The 23,061-nt window shown below is 45.5% G+C and overlaps 1 protein-coding gene across 2 annotated transcripts in view; it reads right to left on the reverse strand.

Annotated features, from left to right (window-relative positions):
* ANKMY2 (ankyrin repeat and MYND domain containing 2) overlaps positions 1-23,061 on the reverse strand; it is a 187,642-nt gene that overhangs the window by 17,673 nt on the left and 146,908 nt on the right. The window contains exon 9 of one of the 2 annotated variants that reach the window (XM_078663774.1): positions 8,989-9,130. In XM_078663774.1, the coding sequence (XP_078519900.1) occupies positions 8,989-9,130 (142 nt within the window). Of the gene's footprint in view, positions 1-8,974; positions 9,131-23,061 lie in introns of both variants that reach the window. The other variant, XM_078663775.1, reaches the window with a different exon arrangement.

The following is a 23,061-nucleotide window of genomic DNA, read 5'->3' on the forward strand; positions in this document are numbered from 1 at the left end:
AAAGTGCTCTGGCATCCTACAATGGTATGAGAGATGCTACAAAACAAATGAAATGCATGTGACAGAGGGGCTATTACTTCAATATAAAATACTAAGGGCCAGATGTATGATCCGTTTGTATATGTGCGAACAGGTTCGCAAACTCGTTTGCAAATGCAAAAACCTATTGGGCCATGTACATTGCCTATTTCGCGAGTCGCAATTTGTTTGCGACTCGCTAAATACGTTTTGCAACTTGCTATTTCGAAGGGGCATTTCCTTCCAAATAGCGAGTCTCAAAACCATGTACAAGCGTTTTGCGGTCGCAAAACATTCGCAATTACCACCTTGCTTCAAGTAGATGGTAATGCATTTGCAAATGGGAAGGGGTCCTCAGGGGACCCCTTCCCCTTTGCAAATGCATGCAAAATTATTTTTTAAGGGCAGGCAGTGGTCCCAGGGACCTCTGCCTGCCCTTAGAAAATGAAACGAAAATGTTTCATTTCCTTTTTCTTTAAATGCATGGTAAATGGGCTGCATTTTCTTTTTAAAACTGCTTTATTTAAAAGCAGTCCCAGACATGGTGGCCTGCAGAGCCCAGCAGGCCACCATACCTGGGAGGGCTGGCATTCCCAATGGGCTCGCAAATTGCGAGAGGCTCATTAATATTAATGAACCTCGCAATTTGCGACCCCATTGGGAATCCCAAACAGTGTTAAACACACTGTTGTACATTTCATTTAGCGACTCGCAATTTGCCATTTGTCGCCAATTGTGAGGCGCTAAATGAAATGGTCGTACATCTGGCCCCCAAATCCTTAGTACTTTGAGTATTTGTTTTGTATGCACACGTGTGTATTTTTTTCGAATTACTGTTTTAATATTTGAAATTTAACTCATACAAATTGCCTGGGGGTCCCCGGCTTCCAGTGGTGACTCAATGGGGGTCCTCAGGAGTCAAAAGTTTGGGAACTACTAGAGTCTAGTACATCACTCACTCGGTTTGGGACTGACTCCCGCCTTTGTTGCCCCATATACTGGGAGCTCACGCCTCGTCCAGATGATGACCAACCCAGTGGCCGAAAAACCGTTGAAAATAGACTGGTATAGACTCTGGTTGCCAAACTGCTAAAAAGGAGTCATATGTCTTTTTATGTGCAATGCATGTTTTCTTCTTATATCACTTATCACTGCACTTTTCTTTACTGAGTGTGAGCACTGGATCTCTTTACAAAAAATAAATGCATAGTAATGAAAAAAGAATGCAATTACTGAAAAAACTATTAAACAGTATTCACTGCCTGCCTTTACCCCCTTTTTTGTCTATCCACGGGCACTTATTTATTATAGATGTGTCTTAAATCAATAAAGACAGTGTCCTCTCATTTTGATTGATGCCTGTAATATATATATATATATAAACAGGAAATGGGACATCACTTCTCCCTTCCCATTTACATTCCAGGAGCTGATGACTGTCTCCGGTTGTCAGGCTTTGTCCCCATACTGTTCAAAGGTTCCTCTGCACCCCAACTATGTGTCTGTTGCAGTGTCAAACAACCCCCCCCACTTCCTCAAACCACAAGTGTAAAACTGCCTGCCTGCCTCACAAACACCTGTGGTGTCTGTCATCTTCCCATACCCAACACCAAACATTATTTAGATTATATTGTCATCAAGTCCAGACTCCTTACTATCGGGCAGACGAATCACTCAGTCTTTTGTGCAAGTTTCAGTCCCAGTGTGTAATGTGCCTCAGATCGCTGGGATCCTTGCACCTCGTCAGTCTCCGCTGTCTTTTCCTCTCCTCCGTGGTCCATCCCTGCACTGCTGATGTCTCGTCCTATGATTCAGTGTATTGGGAGAAACTTGTGGGCTCCCCTGTCTTGTGGTGCTTGTAGGGTCCAACCCTCGAACCAGCTCCATGCATCCTCAAGAGTGGAGCAGAACCAAAATGTACCCTCATCCAGGATACACAGTTTCGCCCTGAAAAGCATGGAGTATAGCAGGTTGTGTTTCTGGAGTTCTTATCTTTGTCAAACAACCATCTTCAGGCCTGAACTTCTTGGGTGATGTCGGGGAACTGAGAGTTGTTATACAGGTAACCATATAATGGAATGACCCAGAAAAGTGGGACACATTTGGTACCTTGCAATCTATATAGTAGCTAATTCAGGAACAAAGTGTTCCTTTTTTATATTAAAATCAAGATGGCTGAAAATCCTGGTTTAACATTTACTCGGGAAGATGTGAACCAGATATAATCTGATTCACCATTACAGATGGACCTAAATGTGGTACAAACCATAGTTCAAACAAAGAATTGGGAAACACGTACTGAACCAAAATGAAATTGAATCAGGACAATACTCCATGGGATCATAATGACCGAGTATTTGAGATCTAACTCTGCTCCCAGAGGACTATTTGTTACGAATGCCCCCCAAATCTTTCTGTAAGATCATTCTTTTAGGAAGGTTTGGGCACAAATAGCCCAGCATTGTACCAAAGACAGGTTCATACTAATAATTAAAACTGTGAAGTGCTTATCAGAAGCTATGCAGATATATATTCAGATTTCAGAAAAACAGTTTAAGACTACTATCATGACATAAAAGAGGCCGGATGAAATAAACAAGGAGATGCCAGAATGTAAAGAAGCAATCTAAGATTAAAAAAATCCCCCAAAAACTGAAATTTCCTCTGTGAAAACATATCCTTACTCAGCACCATATTACGTAATTCCAGCTATAAGAAAATCAATTCATCGACAGATACCAATTCAACAGATGGGAGATCATCAGCTTCAGACGGGTGGAGTAGTGTAGAGGAAAATAAGGGCAAACAAAGAGGCAGAAATAGAAACATTGGCAGAGCTTTAACCCCTACCAAAATTCAATCCCCATTTCCTCCCACCTCCACAACAGTTTTGTGGAGGGGTAATTAATTCCACCAGGGACCACCACCATGCTTCCCCCTAATTAGAGATTACTTTTTTAAGCCAGAGGAGGGACAACCAGAAGAAAGAAAGAAACTCAGGTCCTATGGGTAGACAGTCAAACAGAGGTGCACAAAACTAGCATATCTAGAGAAGCACAACCAGGGACCAGCAGTAACACAACATAGTAACTAATGTTACCACTAGAGATCTGACAGAAACACAACTGTGGGTAATGAACAAGGGATTGGGCATTGTTCCAACAGCCCAACTTGATACATTCTGTCTTCATTCTTTAGGAAACTGAAAGCCTTTTTGGAGAGAACACCTAGTAAACAGGGTGAAACAGAAAAACAGGGGACACAGGTCTAAAGAAAAAAATCAACTTTCTGTCCCCAAGACCATCCCAGTCAAGGTCCTAACCTTTTAACAGGCTGCTTTCAATGAGGTGGAGACCTTGCAAGTAGAAAATACAGAGGTGTTTCACAATATGACCAGCGAGGAGATGAAAGCCCTAAATTAATTAAAAGCTACCATGGACATTGCCAATAAACCAGTAGATAAAGGAGGAGGCACCGTTATACAATCCACCATAGACTTCAATAATGAGTGCAGACGACTCCTCCAAAACCGAAGGATCCTAGAGATTGACCCTACACCACAAATGAAGTTAGAGATTAAACATTCGAGGGAGCTAAATTTGACAAGATTATATCCAAAAAGGAAGCAGAGTTCCTATATACTAGTAATACTGTTACTCCGTATTTTTACACTCTCCCAAAGATACACAAAAATAGGACTGCTCTACTGCTCTTCCAGGACGCTCTATAGAATCGGGGATTGGTTCACTGCTTGAATATGTATCCAGTTTGTGATTTCTTTCCAAAAACCTTGTGTAGAAAAGACACCCACATATTTGAAAGAGACTAAGCATCTCCTGAATATATTGAAGGAAATACAGTTTAATCCTGACCAAAACTTACTAATGAGCTTAGACATTGAAAGCTTATATAAGAGTCAACCACAGGATGAAACCATAATAGTCATACAAAAAACTCTTGACCAGAGAAATGGGAATACACAACACCAATATTGTTTGTGAGAGAATGTGCACGTTTATCATTTACAATACCCTTCTTTGAATATGAAGGCACCCTCTTTTTGAAGGTATATGGAACTTCGATGGGGACTACCTTTGCCCCTAGTGTGGCCTGCCTGTAAGTTCACAATTTATTTTGAAAGCAGATTTATTTTAAATTCTAACAACCCCTTTCAGAATAATGTAATTTTATGAAAAAGGTACATAGATGATGTACAAGTCATCTGATAGGGGGATCTTTTGTTCACCTTACGTTTTTCCCCGTGATTGAATGCTTGTGGCAAGAACTTAAAGTTAACACACACACAGGGGAGAACAAATCATTGGCATTTCTTAACCTGACTATTTTGACAGAGGAGGGCAGACTACACACAAAAACTTATAGAAATCGTACAGATAAGAACACACCCCTCAGGTTAGACGGCTTTTACCCTCGCCCATTGAGGAAAACCTAACCTATGGCCAATTCTTACAGCTTAGACGGAATTGCAGTAGAACAGTAGATTTTAACCAACAAGCCAAGACCGTTTCTGAAAAACTGTACATCCGCGATTATACGGAAAACATCAAAAAAACAAGAAAAGAGCCATAACAGGAAAGCGCTCTTGGAACATAATGTACGCAATATAACAGAGATTCCTTTAACCTATGTTACCACCTTTAATATAGTTTCTGAAAAAAGGTAAAGAATATCATCAATAAAAACTGGTGCATCCTTAACTTAAGTAAATGGGGAAAACCAATACTTTCTTATAAGTAAGCACGTCTGAAGAATTTGCTGTTATCTACTAGACCAAAGAATTACAGGGACACTAGAACCACGGTCCTAACCTGTTGGGGTGTTCCAGACGTTGTAGAGCACTAACCCTATGAAAACCCAGAATTTAGGACTGGAAACTACATGGACTATTAGTACATACACAAACGGCAATTCTACACAAGTCATATATATGATAACCTGCCAGTGTGGGTTATGTTACACCGGCATGAAAATGAAAACTTGAATCTGGAAGCATTGTAACATCCGTTGCTAGAGATTTACCAACAAAATGACAGAACATTTCCAGTCAAAAGAACACACCACAAATGACCTGCATGGGTCATCATTGAACAACTTGAGAGTGGTTCACGGAACCCAGACAAGATATGATAAGACAAAGAAAATAAATTGATTTGCCGACCCATAAGACAGGATTAAATGATAATACCCCTTGGAATACAGTTCTAATGAAAAATTAGCATACTTGTAAAGTGAGTTTTCTAAAAAATTTCTACCGCCAATGTATATGGATATTTTCATGCATTTTAGAATTCGTATGGTTTCAACAAAATAGATGAGAAAGTTAAGGCGTTGCACAGTGGACAGGCGCCACAGATCAAACATGGTTAATTTGCATTATTTCTGTATGATTCATGACTTTAAATCGGGTTAGTTTCCCTATCCTACGCTCAGTACCAACAGGACAACATCTTTTTTATGAATGGGGTAGTCTTAATATTCACATTCTATACACTTCTTTCGTTGCTGTTCCACATACTGACCAAGGACTACACTGTGGGTAGAAGCAATACAGTGTTCAAAATCTCTGCTTGGTACCATATTTGTATATAATATTTGTATATAATATTTGGAAAGCACATCAATCAGCCCTAGGGATATCACGGCGCTGGGACGAAACTTAGAGCAAAATTTAGTTTGATTTTAAAAGATCATTATCTAGGAAATAAGGTGGTTTTCAGTTTTTTTTCTGAACAGCAGATGGTCAGCTGTCAGGCGAAGATCCAGAGGTAAGTTGTTCCAAAGAACCGCAGCTACTTTGGAAAACGATCGATCACCCATTCTAACCTTTGACGTGCGTTTGACTGATGCAAGGGCCAAATGACATGATCTCAGGTTTCGTGGGGAACATGAAATTGCAACTTCTCTTGCAAGATGTGAGGTCCAATTTTATACAAGGTTTTATGGGCAAAACACAGGAGCTTAAAGCTAGCTCTCGGACGTACAGGTAGCCAGTGAAGTTACCTTAGGCAGTAGGATGCTGAGCTATATATTTTTTTGTTATGAATTAATTTAGCGGCAGCATTCTGGACAACCTGCAGTCTGGCTAAAAGGTAGTCGGCCATTACTGTAGTCCAGTCTACTTAAAAGAAGAGCCTGGGTCACGGATTGTCTGCAATTGTAGTGGATCCAGGGAAACAATCGTCTAAACAGTTTTAGTGTGGCAAAAGCTTTACCACATAAGGTGCGTACTTGGTTCTGCATGGAAAGAGTGTCATCCAAGAAAATGCCTAGGTTTTTTGCTGCTTGTTAAGGTTTTGGTGCAGTACCTAGGACCACCAACTGTTGTCCCAAATTGTCTGGGCGCCACCAAAGAGTAGAATTTCGGACTTCACAACATTTAATTTTAAACAGTGCTGGGACATCCAGTTTGCAAGTTCGGAAAGGCAGTTTATTAGATTGCCCATAGTCTCTGTATTGGTCAGCTTGTTTAGCAGGGGAATCACCAATTGGGTGTCATCTGCGTAAGAGCAAATTTCAAATCCCCACTTCCTGCTCATGTCCGCCAATGATGAGACATATGCATTAAAAAGGGTAGGACTCAAGGTCGCTCCTTGCGGGACTCCTTATTTAATATTCTTTGAGGAGGAAGTGTAGGATCCCATTTGAATTGTTTGGGTTCGGTCTTTGAGAAAAGAGGCGAACAATAATAGGGCTTTATGGCAAATCCCTTTTTTGTATAATATTTGAAGTAATTTGGTATGGGACACCGTATCAAATGCTGCAGTAAGGTCCAATAGGATCAGTGCTACGGCTTGATTTTGGTCGACCTGTGATCTGATGCTATCCGATACTGCTAATAGGGTAGCCTCAGTACACATGTACAATACAGCGTCTTTGAAAGCTTGTAACCTTTTAGAACTTCCGTCCCGGTCAAGTTTCGGGTTCAGCCGCCAAGTCCACAGCACCATGACACTTGATACCATATGTACAATTCGTACAATACAGTGTCTGAACACCTGATGCCTTCTAGATTTGCCGTCCCCATTCTAGCTTTGGGATTTGGATATCACGCCCACAAAGTGTTGACACGGTCATGCGTGTTCCACACTACGCATCCGAAAGACACTTACTAAGCCTCCATCTGCATGCAGAGGCTATCATGCAGAGCTTAGAGGACAAGTAAGTCTCTGGGGGATAGGGGCTCATGCAGATAGAATAAAGTCTCTGCGAGAGACACATGCGATACTAACAAGCGCCAGGATACCCGTTGGGTGACAGTCATTGCGCTATATAAATATACCAATACATACATACAAGATTTTAATGAAAATGCCTCTTCACCAGTGTGTGAATACAGGGTCTGCCCGCCTCTAAGTCTCTATAATGTGTTATACAATGCCAATCAAAGTAGGTCAATAGGCCCTATTATCAAGTTTTGTTGCTTGATATGCATGTACTACAACGCTAATGGTTAGTATCAAGATCACAGGGAACTTCAATTTCCCTCTTTGATTCACTGAATCGGACTGCATGAACTGAATGCGTTTTTTACAGTTCAAACTACACACCTCATATATACAGCTACCCATGAATACTTTCAATATTACCTGTATAACTATGACCTCTTACCTTGGTCATTACAGATGATCCCACAGGACACAGTCCTGTGTTGAGCGTAACGGAGAACATAAGTTACAATATAATTTTATGAAACCCCAATCAATAGTATGCATGTGTTCACTAGTGTTTGATAAGCACACGATAAAACAGATCTTTTGGTCCTGGAGAAAGCCATTTAACCCTTAGTGGAATCTGATAACATAGCTCAAACATGTAGACCAATATGTGAGTGCTAAGAGTCTTGTGCCACATCTAGTGTAATCGTTTAACCTTATCCAAGGTTCCCATCATTAAGTATTTTCCTTCCTGGTAGGGATAACTGAAGGTAATTTTTAATAATCTTGATCCCTGATAAAAACAACTAGCCCCATTGCAAAACAGACGTTGTAGCACACCCAGATGCACTAGGAGTCTTGGGTGGGAACCCCATAATGCAGCATGTCACTAACTGATGTTGATGGGTGAGGGTTCTTCTAAAACGAACTAGGAGTTCCCATTCAATTGGTCAAGGGATTTATTAGGACAAAGGTAGTGGGTTCTCTCTTGTCGTTGGTTGATATAAACGGGAACTGGAGTGAGCCCTTACTCTTCCTACTCTTTTGATAGTGACTCTTAAGTCTCGGAACACTATCACTGTCTGGTTATCGAAGAGCAGAGGGCCCTGTTGCCCTGCCCCTCGGAGCACAGTGTCCGGATGTCTAAAGTGCAGGAAATGTGTGATGATCAGTTGTGATCTCATACCCGTTCTGGAAGGGGTCCAGGTACTCTATGGGCATTCTCCACTGAAAAGTGCGTATAGATGCCACTCGTGGGCAGTCTCGTAGTCACAAAGTTCTTGATGATTTTTTTCTACATTGGTGTGCTCTGCTTTCTAAGAAATCCAGACAAATCTTACATTGTTACAGCATGATCTGCCTTCGCATCCTATGCTCTAAAGCACAGACACTGTGTGATGACTTGGTGGACTTCGGCGCTCAGGGTCTTGATGGAGGCCTCGTGTTCCAGCATGGCGATATCAGCAGTGCCCATCCAATCCGCTATTTTCCCCATGTAATTTCAGATCAGAGTGAAGTCCACTGCCACTGTGTCTATTTTGGTCTCAAAGCCCATGTGGGACTCCAAAAGGGCCCAGAGACGTTCTTTAAGGGTAAGGCCTAACCGTTTTAGGACTACCAGCTTGCTTGTACCACAACAACAGCATGTAAATAGATTTATGCACATTTTCCAAGGCTGTTGGGGGCTTACTTAATTTTCTCAATACACATTTCTCAATACAAGCACGCATTGTCCATTTAATGTTAGTGGAATGTATATTCTTAAATTGCATGCAAAATACAGTTTATTACTAACCTTTTTTCTGCAAATGATCTTGTTTCTCTCTTAGTTTGGCAGCTTCAGCTTCCTGCTTTTCTCGATCTGCTTTCAGAATTTTACAAACTTTTTTGTGAGTAAACCAGTGAGCTTTCTGACAGTCCTGATCACAATAGATCACCTGCATAGAAAAATAAAAGATAACATTGTCTTTTTTTCTCTAAACTGAGTGTCTATATACAAAAAAGATTCCAAGAACCTGGTCATATGGTGCAAATAAATGCTGTTCCTCCTACTAAAGTATACTGGCCCTCCTTTATCCACTTGCTCAACTACAAGCCAGGATCAGAAGCACATTTATACTGCACTGGGACAGGGTGGAGAGTGGCCTTCGAGTCAAACGGGTGCAGGAAAAATGGGACAAGTACACCTAGCTATGAATGGTTCAATTGCCAATGTGTAGCTGATCCCACTTTGCCCTTTCTGGGACAAAATGGACGGGATATGTGTGCATCAGGAAGAAGTGAAGTCACAAGCCCATCTTTCACTGCCAAGGAAGGGTGACAGTCCCAGAGATGAACTATAGTTACTTACCTGTAAACTGTGGTTCTCCAGTATTGGTGTCTTTCATAGATTCACATGCTTGAATATCCCCCGTCGTCGAAGTGGGAGTCCCACGGTACATAAAATAGCAGTATATATGCATGTATACATGAAAAATATAACTAATAAAAATATACATACATATAGTGCAGTAAATTGTAAATTCCAAAAGTACCATAGAACACAATAGGCCCATTGAAAAGCCTAAGGGAGAACTCACTTTAGTAGCATATCAGAGTCATTATGTGTTGGATCACATTCCAGCCAATCAGGCTGTAGCCTCCTCTAGAACCTTCTCCTCAGAAGCCCAAGTCCTCAGATTTTCGTAGCACAGAGTAAGTAAAAGTGCCTGAGGAGAAGAGAGCCTCTGAGGGGAGGATGGGAGGGTCGCATGTGAATCTATGAAAGACACCAATACTGGAGAACCACAGTTTACAGGTAAGTAACTATAGTTCTTCTCCAGTATTAGGGGTGTCTTTCATAGATTCACATGCTTGAATAGAGTAGAAAGCAGTAAATGATCACATAAGTCATAAAGGTAATACATCAAGCAAAGAAGGTAAATATATATGGTAATAAACAATAAATACCAAAACATTATTACTAGAAAACAAAACCTTTATGACTGGAGGTGGGTAGCAACAGAGGCTCACCTTTACTGGAAAAGATTCCGCAGCACCGCTTGACCCACTGCCGCATCCGCGGCGTCTGTTGATTGCAGGCAGTAGTGCTTAGTAAAAGTATGGCTGCTCGACCAAGTAGCAGCTCTGCAGATCTGGCGTAAGGGTACCCCCGCAAAAAGGGCAGCCGAAGTAGACACTGCTCTAGTTGAATGAGCTCGAACAGGAGCAGGAAGGGGCTTTCCAGCCCGTTGGTGGCAGAAGGATATGGTAGAGGAGATCCACCTGGTTATAGTCTGCTTGGTAACAGGTTGTCCTTTGCAAGTTGGACCATATGCCACAAACAATTGATCAGATTTTCTGATAGGTGCAGTTCGTTGAATGTAGAATTTGAGACAACGTTTCAAATCTAATGAATGCAATGACCGCTCAGCTGGAGTTTGCGGAGCAGGAAAGAAAGTTTTCAGAATTACAGGTTCGTTGAGATGAAAGTCACTGGGAACCTTCGGGATGAACTTAGGATTAGTTCGTAATGTCACAGCCTCTTTGGAGAATTTTAAGAAAGGAGGCTGTATGGTAAACGCCTGGATGTCACTGACACGTCTTGAGGACGTTAAGGCGAGTAAAAGAGCAACTTTCCACGTGAGAAATTTAAGAGTTGCCGAGTGAATAGGTTCAAATGGTGGTAGAAGTAGTTGAGACAAGACCAAATTCAAACGCCAGGCAGGCGGAGGGCGACGGATAGGTGGAAACATCCTAAAAAGGCCCTTGTAAAATTGTTTAATGATCCTTGAAGAACATAAAGATGTGGAACCATCATGGCGGAAACGGGAAATCGCCGCCAGAAACACTTTAAGAGTTGAGTGGGACAGACCTGATTTTGCCAGGGATAAAAAGAAAGGTAAAATTTGTTCAGGTTTTGCAGTCATTGGGTCCAAATCCTTGGTGCGGCACCAGACACAGAAACGTTTCCACTTGAGTTGGTACGTTTTTATGGTGGAGGGAGCGCGAGCCCGCGCTAACACCTCCCTGCAGTCCTTGTCAATAGTCAACCGTGCAAATTCATTGTACTCAGGTTCCAGGCATGGAGTTGAAGGTATGCTGGATCCGGATGACAAATTTGTCCCTGCTGCATCGTGAGGAGGTGCGGCAGAGGATGGAGTGGCAACGGATCGGACTGCGAGAAGAGGAGCAGGTCCGTGAACCATGGACGTCTCGGCCACTTGGGTGCGATCAGGATGATGCGACAAGGTTGGAACCTCATCCTGTGTAACAAACGAGGGATCAGAAGAAGTGGAGGGAAAGCATAGATGAAATCGTTCGACCAATCGATCGAAAATGCATTCCCGCTCGACTCTCTGTGGGGATGCCGACTTGCAAAGCGTGGGCATTTCTTGTTGACAGCAGTCGCGAAAAGATCCATCCGTGGCTGGCCCCACCGCCGGAAGATGTACTCGACCGTGGGCTGATTGAGTTCCCACTCGTGATTGTCTGATGTCGCTCGGCTGAGTGAATCCGCCAGAACATTGGCCACGCCTGGTACGTGAATGGCTGTGAGATGAATTTGACGTTGGATCGCCCAATCCCATATTTCTTGTGCTAGTTGAGAAAGTGGAAGAGACCTCGTGCCGCCCTGCTTGTTGAGGTAGTGCATGCTGGTGGTGTTGTCCGTCCTCACCAGCAAAGTGTGTCCCCGCACTAACCTCTGGAAAGATTTGAGGGCTAAGAAAATCGCCAAGAGTTCCAGACGATTGATGTGCCAAGTTCGTTGGATTGCTGTCCACTTCCCTTTCACAGACATGCCGTCGAGATGCGCTCCCCAGCCTTCGAGAGACGCGTCTGTTGTAAGCGTCAGAGTTGGGGGTTCGTCCTGGAATGAACGGCCTGCAGATATGTGTGGAGGGTGAGCCCACCACTCCAGCGCTTTCTGTATGCGAGGTGTTAAAAGGACCTTGTCCTCGAAGGACCCCGACACCTGTTTCCACTGCCTGTCCAGTTCCTCCTGGAGAGTCCTCATGTGCAATCTGCAATTTGGAATGAGGTGGATGCACGAGGATGCCATGCCAAGGAATGATTTGAACATTCGGACAGAAACGGACAGTTTTGATTGGAGGGAGCGCACCATCATTAACATGCGGTCCTGTCTTTCCTGGGAAACGTACACTTTTCCCTGCCGAGAATCTAGCAAGGCTCCGAGAAAATTTCTCCGTTGCGAAGGTTGAAAATGTGACTTCTGGCAATTGATTGAAAGCCCCAAGGCGTGGAAAAGGGAGACGCAAACTTGAGTGTGCTGCTCCGTCTGGTGAAAAGTGCTTGCCTTGATGAGGCAGTCGTCCAGGTATGGGTAAAATTGGATACCTTGGAGACGTAGGAAGGCAGCTACAGGGGCCAAGATCTTGGTAAAAACCCTTGGTGCCGAGCGGAGGCCGAATGGCAGGACTTTGAATTGGAAGTGTAGCTGTCCGACCGTGAAGCGGAGATACTTCCTGTGTCTGGGGTGGATTGGCACATGGAAGTAAGCGTCCTGAAGGTCGATTGTGGAATAGAACTCGCTTGGATTGAGAAAATTCAGAATTTGGAGCAGGGTTAACATCTGAAATGTTTTTGAAATTAGAAATTTGTTTAGAGCTCGTAGATCCAATATTGGACGCCATTCCCCCGATTTCTTCTTGACCAAGAAAAAGCGGGAATAGAACCCCTTGCCGCGTTGACCTTGCGGCACTAGTTCGATGGCTCCTTTTTTGATCATTAAATTCACCTGGGCCAGAAGGTCCTTGAAATGAGGGGGTGGTGGCCCCGAAGGTGGATGATTGGGTGGAAATTTGGTGAATTCCAGGGTATGTCCTTTGGATATAACGTCCAGGACCCATTGGTCGGAGGTGATTGTAGACCATTTGTAAAAGTATTTCGAGATGCGACCTCCAAGATGTACGGTCGGCAAAAGGAAGGGTCTGAGGCAGTCACTGCTTTTTGGTGTTTGATCCACCTCTATAAGTGGATTTCCTTTGGTAAGGCCTGGAGGTGGATTGTCGAGTTTGAGATTGATAGGCACCCCGCTGTCTGTTATCGTTGTAGGTGTTGAATGAACGATATTGACTTGAGCCACGAAAAGTAGAGGAGCCTCCGCCTCTACCCCGTGCACCCCGAAAAGGCCGTTTCTTGTATTGTAGGCTCGCCAGGGATTTCGCAGTGTCAGTGTCCTTTTTTATTGCCTCAAGGGCATCATCCACATGTTTGCCAAACAATAATTGTCCGTCATAAGGTAAATCTAGGACTCTTGCCAGTACTTCAGGACGGAAAGTGGTAGAGCGCAGCCAGCCTTGACGCCTCAAGACTGCAGCCCCCGCCAATTGTCGAAATCCCGTGGAGGAAATATCGAGTGCACACTCAATGATTTCGGAAGAAATCAACTCTCCCTCGTGGATAATCGCTTGTGCTTCTGTGCGGATTGCCTCAGGCAGCTGAGGAATCAATGCAGCAATCTCGGACCACATCTGGCGGTCATAACGGCCCAGTATAGCCAGAGTGTTCGCCGCCCTCACTGTAGTAGCCGCCATGGTCGTGAATTTTTTTCCAATGGAATCCAATTTGCGGCCTTCCTGATCAGGAGGAGACGTGAGTGGCGTAGCAGGATTGCGCGATCTTTTTTGCGCAGCCTGAGTAATTACCGAATCTGCCTTCGGTTGAGACACTAAGCAGGCCGGAGAAGACGCCGGTGCTTTGTATTTCCTGTCTAATCTGGGTAAGACCGGAGGAACAGAATTGGGACGTTCCATCAATTTAAGGCCTTCCTTCCAAATATATTCCACGATTGGAATAGTGTGGGATTGCCTCTGTGAGATGTCTTTAAAGTCGTATAGAAAGCAATCACTTTCGTGCTGTTGTTGTTCGACTTTGAGATGAAACCGTTTTGTAGCCCGGATCATCAAATTGTGGAAATGTGCCATGTCCACTGGGGGCGAATGTAGAGGTGAGGTGGGCGGAGTGGAAGGTGTTTGAGCCCTATAATCGTCCCACTCAGCCATGTCGGCGTCATTGTCGTCGTCATCTGTGTTGTGAGGATCCGGATCCTCATCTCCAGTGTCAGGGCGAGTACCATCCGGTGAAGCCGGTGAAACTGGTGTAGGTGCCTGAGGAAGGTGCGGTTGAGGCTGCGGAGGAGGCAGTGGTGCTGGAGAAGCAGGAGTAGAAGAAGGAAACCTGCGGTTATAATCATCCAGCATGTGCTGAAGGTTCATCACCAAGGACAGAGGTATCTGGGTAACAGGCTCTGAAGGCACCGGTTCGGACGTATCAACAGGAAACAATTCAGTCCCATCTTCGACATTGTCCAACACCTCACCCTCGTCACTATATTCCTGGCACTTAATGTTTAAATCCGAAGGACTTGTTGCCTGTTTAAATAATCCTTCCACTTCCGAATCGTTTCCGGATTCTTCCCCAGCAGACTGGAATAATTTGTCTGGAAGACGAGCACCACTCCTCACAGGACTCAGTTGGATGAGTGGTATGGTCCGCAAAGAAGAAGCAGTAACCACTGTGTAGATGGAAGCCGTCTTCGGTAGAGGTTGGTGCGACGCCAACGAGCCCGTTGGCGTAAATGCGGCACCGTCAGCAACGCCCTGAGGCGATTTGGACGGGATTTTCTTCGTCGACGAGGATTCCTTGCCCGTCGACGAGCCCGTCGACGGGAGCGGGGCTTTGTTCGCCGACGAGAGTGGAGCTTTCGCCGTCGACGGCGAAGGCGTCGACGATATGAGAGTCGTCGACGAGGCCGTCGATGAAGTAATGCTGGCCGACAAAGACGTCGTAGACGGGGGCACCGTCGACGGGCCCGTCGACGGGGTGCTGGGTGGAGGCTTGGTCTTCGTCGACGATGGATGCGCCGACGAAGGGTGCGTCGACGGCTTCGTCGTCGACGGGGCGCTGAGTGGAGGCTTGGTTTTCGTCGACGGTGTATGCGTCGACGGCTTCGTCGTCGACGGTCTATCCTTGCCGGTCGTCGACGAGATCTTCACCACTGAAGAGATGGGTCTCACCTTCGAGGTCGCCGTCGACGAGGTGGTCGTCGTCGACGTAGCGCCGGTGGACATGGAACATGTCGTCGTCGACGTGGAGGAGGTAGAAATGGATTTCGTCGATGCTGAAGACGTCGACGGGCGCGACGACGAGCCCGTCGACGAGCCAAAACCAGATTTCTTACTGGTAGGTAAGGCTTTGGGCGCAGACGTCAGAGAACCAGGTCCCGTAGACGTGCCCTGAAGCGAATCCTGTGGGGAGACAATCTTAGAGGACTCCAACAGTCTACTCTTCTTGAGAAAAGGAGAAGGAGCCTCGGTCTCAGACCCACGCTTCTGAGAGGACTTTGAAGCAAAAGATGACAGGCTCTCCACATCAGAAACCACAGACTCCGAAGTTCTCAACTTCTGTAGCCACAGAAGGAGACGGGCCTCTCTATCTCTCAGAGTCTTAGGAGGGAAAGTACGACAGTACTTACAGTTTTTCACCTCATGGTCTGGGTAGAGACAGTAAATGCATTTACTGTGTGGATCCTCGTGGAAAAGGCGCAGTTTACCACATGAAGGGCAGGCTTTAAACAGAGATTTCTTGTTTGAAGACATTTTCTTGAAGAAAAAACAGGTAAAGTTGAAGAAAACTGAGCAGAGCTCAGGGAGACTCCCTTCACACGACGTGCGGTAGAAAATCTGAGGACTTGGGCTTCTGAGGAGAAGGTTCTAGAGGAGGCTACAGCCTGATTGGCTGGAATGTGATCCAACACATAATGACTCTGATATGCTACTAAAGTGAGTTCTCCCTTAGGCTTTTCAATGGGCCTATTGTGTTCTATGGTACTTTTGGAATTTACAATTTACTGCACTATATGTATGTATATTTTTATTAGTTATATTTTTCATGTATACATGCATATATACTGCTATTTTATGTACCGTGGGACTCCCACTTCGACGACGGGGGATATTCAAGCATGTGAATCTATGAAAGACACCCCTAATACTGGAGAAAGAGAACGGATTAAATGTTTGAACAGGAGGATTGCAATCATGTGAAGAAAGAAGTATCCATCCACTACTAGCAATGACTACCATAATACCTGGAACTAATCAGCAAAAAGAACCACCAAGAGAAGTAATCATTCACAGAGGAGGTGGATGTGCTGAGCACACAGTCCGATACCTGGATATGATACTAAAAGACCCAGCCACCCAATGGAGAAAGGTGCTGAATCCCCGAATGCTATGGTTTAGACAGAAAGACCTTAGGCAAGTTCTAGAGGGATGTAAATAAACCTTTAGTCTAATATAAGGGGGGCAAAGCAAGGGGAATCAAATTATCTACCTGTACCATTATTGCCCCTCACATCTTGGTCTCAGTGCAGATTGAGGATAGTCCCTTTGGATGCTGGGCCGAATGCCTCACATTTTCTCCTATATTTCAGTGGTGGTGTGAACTGGCCCAGATAAGATCCACCAGACTGTATTTTCACATAAAAAACTAAGTGTGCAGTGACAGACTAATTTTATTTGGCTCCATATTAATCACAAAAGATTTTCTTTGTTTTTGTTTATGTGACAGATACTCTTGTTGGGGAACCTATGAAGATTAACATGGCCATCAAGGCTTAAAGAAAGGAACATACTATATCCTTACATGTAAACCAGAGAACAGATATGATGAAAAGTGTTTGAGTTCATTTACTAAGTGTGCCACAATCCAAAAAGCATTTCTTTGTATAGATCAGTTGAAGGACAATAGAGGCCATGTGTTAGAATGTTTTATGAAGACTATCATGCACCATTCAGACCTAAATAAGGCAGGGGTTGTGAACTGGTAGAAAAGTCCAACACTTATTCAAAAGGACAAATTCCTGCAGCTTTCTTTGGGAGAAAAACGTTACAACTCTGAATGTTTTTGTACTTCTATGTTGACAAGAACTTTATCTGGTTACTGTAGTCAGTCAATTGATAATCACACCAAAGGACTTCATCAAGGGAAAATAAAAAGTTACTTACCCTGTAAGTGTCTTTTCACAGCATTTAGTGCTGTAGATTCATGTGCTCTTATTCCTACCATCTAGTGTTGGGCTTGGACATTTGCAAGTTGTTTTTCTTCGAAGAAAGTCTTTTGAGTCATGGAATGCACAGACTCCACCCTTAATTGGCAATGCACATGGGCACAAACTCAACAGAATATCGTTTTTTTTTTTACACAGTGGGTGACAGTAGTATGGAGTGGCAAATAAACACATATAGTGTATGTGATTTGTGAAAGGGCATAAGTTAGTGATAGGAAAGCGATCTGTAGAGTCACATGCTTACGGGGAGAAAGGCGGGCCCATGTGGATCTTGAGCACTGCACATTATGACCAGATGCTTTTAGGGTACATAACATTTTCCATTTGTAGCACATGTTGCTGTAGATACATATGCTCTCCATAGACTACAAAGTACTACTCTCGTAAATGTGGTAGCAAACATGTACATGATGTAGATGTCTGGAATAAAGTCCTTTAAACGGATTACCAAGCTTTCTGCCAGGATATCCGCACAATAATACTTGTTGAAAGCATCTGTAGTTGACAAAGTGCCTGCCCTACATATGTCACCTAGCTGGAAATTGCCAAGTAAAGCCATGGTTGCTGCTTTTTTGCATGGAGGCAACGGGAAAGACAGTTTTGGCCTGATGAATAGTTGGTCAGTCTTGAGGCATGTCCCAATCACTGTAAGACATGAGAGCTCACTTGGCATCTGTGTGAAGGGCTCTCTGTGCTATTAAGTATGGTTCAGGAAAGAAGACCGGGAACTCTGTGGTTTTGTTTAACTAAAAGGAGAAAACCACTCTGGGGAGGAACGTTGGGTTGGCTCTTGGTACAACCCTGTCCTTGTGTAATGGAATGAAGGGTTCCTGAAATATGAGGGCCTGAAACTCAGTAAAGCACCTGCGAGATGCTATGGCTTAACGAAAAGCTACTTTCCAAGAAAGAAACTGAAGAGGGCTAGAATGTAAAGGCTGAATGATGGGGGTCCTGTTAGCCAGGTACGGTCCATATTAAGATTCCACACAGAAGCAGGGGGAACTTCGGAAGGAATGATAGCTTTGAGGCCATCTATGAAAACTTTAACCAAGGACATGTGAAAAAGGGAAGAGTTTTCCCAGTTCTGCATCTAGGTAGCTATTGATATTGTTAACTGGATGAATGTGAATTCACTAAAGCCAAATGGGGACAAAACTGAATTTCTATGCTGCTCGGTAAGCAGAATCTCCATGACTCTGCCCCATAACTTTTGGCCCCTTTCACCCTCGCCTCCACGGACTACATCCTCCTCGGGGACCTGACCTTCCACCTCGAGAACAACAACTACGCCAACTCCACCGCCCTGATCGCCAACCTTGGACTCAAACAACTCGTGAGGACACCCACCCACGCCGCTGGACACACACAGAACCCCATCTTCTCCGCAAGTCCCCATGTCTCCTTCAACCACACCACCGAACACCACTGGACAGACCACAGATGCGTCCACTTCACCTTGAGGAAACCCACCACACACTACCGCACTCAACAGATGCCACGCCGCTGCTGGGGCAAGGTCACCGAGGACCAACTGACCACCCTGGGACCACCCGCCGACCCCAACACCGCCGCCATCAACCTCAAACAGTGGATCAACGACTGCGCCGCCACCCTCGCCCCACTCAAGACCTCCGCCACCAATCACACCAACAAGAAAGCTGCACCCTGGACACATCCCAGTCCGGCTTCCGTAGCAACCACAGCACAGAGACCTCCCTCATCGCCGCCACAGACGACATCAGGATCCATATGGACAAAGGAGAAACGGCCACCCTCATCCTTCTGGACCTATCAGCAGCCTTCGACACGGTCTGCCACCGCACCCTAACAGCACGCCTCCATGACGCCGGAATCCAAGAGAAGGCCCTGGCCTGGACCACATCCTTCCTCTCCGGCAGAACCCAGAGCGTCCGCCTCCCACCCTTCCGCTCCAAGACCACCGAGATCATCTGCGGCGTTCCAAAGGGATCATCCCTCAGCCCGACGCTGTTCAATATTTACATGGCACCACTCGCCCACATCGCACGACAACATAGCCTCAACATCATCTCCTACGCCGACGACAAACAGCTGATCATATCCCTCACCGAAGACCCCACACCGCCAAAGCCAACCTCCACAGAGGAATGAAGGCCGTCGCCGAATGGATGAAGGACAGCAGGCTGAAGCTGAATTCTGACAAGACGGAGGTCCTCATCCTCGGCCCCACCCCCTCAGCCTGGGACGACTCCTGGTGGCCAACATTGCTAGGAACAGCCCCAGAACCCACCGACCACGCACGCAACCTGGGGGTCATCCTTGACTCCGCCCTCTCCATGACCAAGCAGGTCAACGCCGTCTCTGCTTCCTGCTTCAACACTCTCCGAATGCTGCGCAGGATCTTGAAATGGATCCCCTCCGACACCAGAAATACAGTGACCCAGGCCCTCGTCACCAGCAGACTGGATTACGGGAATGCCCTCTACGCAGGAACAACAACCAAGCTCCTGAGACGGCTGCAATGCATCCAGAACGCCTCGGCACGACTGATCCTCAATATCCCCCGACGCGGCCACATCACACCACACCTGAAAGGCCTGCATTGGCTCCCCGTCAACAACAGGATCAACTTCAAACTCCTCATCCACGCACACAAAGCCCTACACAACGCTGGACCAGCATACCTCAACGTCCGACTCAGCTTCTACACCCCCGAACCGCAGCCTCGGCTCAACCAACCTCGCCCTCGCCACAGTCCCACGCATCTGGAAAACCACCGCCGGCGGCAGATCCTTCTCCTACCTCGCCGCCAAGACCTGGAACACTCTCCCTACAAGCCTACGACAGACCCAGGACCTGCTGGCCTTCAGAAGACTCCTCAAGACCTGGCTCTTCGATCAAAGTTAAAGTTGTGAACATTGTGTTCAAGGCACTACAGGTAAAATGCCTCACCTGTACAAAGCAGACTTGGTTTGCATAAAAACATTTGGAAAGACAAGACAAGGAAGTCGGGCTTTCATAGTCAAAGCTGCTCAGCTGTGGAATAAGCTGCCCTCCCCGTTTAGGTCCTCAACAGAATATTTGCAATTTAGGAAGGCCTTGAAGACCTTGTTATTTCCTAAGTAACCAGATCTGTCTGCTGCGTGCGCTTGTGCATTCTGTGGACAGTATAGTTCCTATATGTAAGCCTAGCACCAGGATACTAGTTGGAGACAGTGCACTCTAAAAATGTAATAATTAAATAATTGGAGCTTAATTGAAATTCATGTAAGACCCTATTTCTGTAGAGTAGTAGGTAACAGATAGGTAAGAATGTCTCAGACTGTAGGCTTGAGGGAGTCCAGGTGATGGGGGATGCAACGATGGACAAATCTTTTCAATTGTGCTGCAAAGCAGGCTGGCATGGTGGCCTGAGAGATGCGCATGGATGTCCATGCACTCATGCGGAAGGCGCAGGTAGCCAAATTCAAGGACCTCTGGTGTCAGATCGCTAGATTGAGCTGTTTGGGGTTGGGGTGTCTGACTTGACCTAGGTTCCTGGTGAAAATTATTGTTATTGGGGAGCTTTTTTGGGGGGCGGGGAGGGGAATGGGGTACTAGGATGAGGGGTTTGAGACGTTTGCCACACCTTTCTCACCACATGTGGAAAGAGTGGGAGTAGCAGAAAAGCGTAGGCAGAGATCCATAACCAGTTCAACCAAAGGCTATTGCCCATGGTTTGTGGGTAACTAGAGGCGAAGTTTGGGCATTTTGTATTTTCAAGAGCAACAGACAGATCTATTTGTGGAGTGGCCCAACGGAGGTATTGGAGTATGGCTTCAAGTGTCCACTTGTGGACTTATTGATGCATCCTGTTGGGCAGGTCTGCCAAGTTGTTGACCAACCCAGAAAGATACCCAGCTAAGAGGTGAGGGAGTGTGCGATGCCAATATTGTTGCACTAGTAGTGACAGCGGGAGAGTGTGCTGCCCTGTTTTTAGAGATAGTACAAAACAGTCATCTCGTCTGTTTTGACCTGGACTACCTTGTTGCAAATGAATGGAAGGAAGGCTTTGAGAGTGAAATGTATAACAAGAAGCTCGAGGCAGTTGATGTGGCAACCTTGGTGATGAGCGGGCCCCCGCTGCATGTCTTGTCATCTGGTTGAGATGCTCCGCTCCCCCCCACCCCCCGCATCCAGCTAAAGAAGAGTCTGTAGGGATGGTGACTTGCCAAATGGAAAGGACTGCCCTTTAACAGGTTGTTTCTGTTCCACCACTAAAGAGGACGATGGGTGCTGGCCTTCACCACCACTATCTCTACCCAATGTCCCACCTGTGACAACTGTGGCCATAGGCATTCTTGCAGCAGACATATGGAGCCAGGCATGGGGTAATATGGTGATGCAAGAAGACATCATGCTATAAAGGCGCATAAATGTTCTGACTGCGTGTTGCCAATATGGGTTCAAAAAGAGGCAAGAGTTGCTGGAAAGCCAATCGCGGTGGTCTATAACAAAAACAATGTCTCAACAGGTAACGTTTATAAGACACATAAAATTGCAAAAAGGAAAGAGAAGAGAGACTCAAGGTTTGGTGAGAGATGCACGAAGCAATCTGTATTTAGGGCAAAAAAATACAAACAACGGTAGCAGCACGGTTTACAATAAATGTGGTGTAACACGAAAGAACATCTGCACATGAGTGTTTGTGAGACATACTGTGAGGGGCACAAGTGACAGAGCGAGGAACAGCGCAAAATAAACATACAAGGTACTTTTGGTTCGCAATAGATTTTGACATGATCTGTTTTACAAGGGATAGAACATTTTGGGAACAGTCGAGTTGCGCCAAGGTTAGCGCTTGGAGGTCAACTCCGTTTCGACCATTAATAAGTTAAGGTCATCTTCATGACCAGGATACTGTTAATTTTCGTGCTGTACAAGAAGGGAGAAGAGAATTGAGTTAAGTATGGAGTGGAGCAAGGAAAGGGAATTGGACGTAGGGGAAAAGAAGGCGCAGTAATTTACCAGAGTTCGGGGTGGGTCCTGGGAAACATGTTAATGATTCCTAGGCACGAGGAAGGACCAATGTAGGTAAATGATTTGCACCGCCAGCCGGGGTGCTCCGTTAAACTGATCTAAGTGTGGGAGGAAAAAGAAAGCATGGGTTGAAGGAGAGCCAGGGTAGGAGGGAACAAGTGCGACGGACCAAGTGGCATATGTCCATGTGGGCAGCAGCGTTTAGGAGTCACCAGTTGAATGCATAAAACGTGGAGTCGTGTAGAGCTCGGAAGGTGAGATAAGGTCCAGCATAGGCACAACGAATGTCGTGTGGGTTCACCGACCCGGCATCATGGTTACGGCGTCTGGTGGCTAGGCAGAAGGGAAGTGGGGAATTACAAATAAAAATCAAGCATTGGCATAGCCAATAGGTCTCGCCTTTGGGGCCTTATAAGTGTTTAACCGTGCAACAGTTAATGTTGTTGCACCAAGGATATTGTGCTCCATAACTAAATACTTATAAGTTCTGAAAGCAAGACCTATTGGCTATGCCAATGCTTGTTAAAATATGCAATGGCCATCGCAAAGTGAAAGCCCCTGCCCTTGGAGATTACCCTGGAGCAGCGATGCCACATAGAGAAAATGGACAATGTGAAGGGGTGGTGGAGAGGGGACAGAAGAAATAGAGCCTGGCTGGTAGTGATGAGGAAAATAGACTCTCTGGAAGCTGGGCTCAGCCTGCAGCGTCGGCAGTTCCTCGCGCTCCTCTGTGCCTTGGAGCCTTGCGACCGAGCAGCCCACACATGCTTCAGGCTAGCCATGTACACACATACAAGC

Source organism: Lissotriton helveticus, chromosome 10 (genome assembly GCF_964261635.1).
Source record: "Lissotriton helveticus chromosome 10, aLisHel1.1, whole genome shotgun sequence".
Classification (NCBI taxonomy): domain Eukaryota; kingdom Metazoa; phylum Chordata; class Amphibia; order Caudata; family Salamandridae; genus Lissotriton; species Lissotriton helveticus.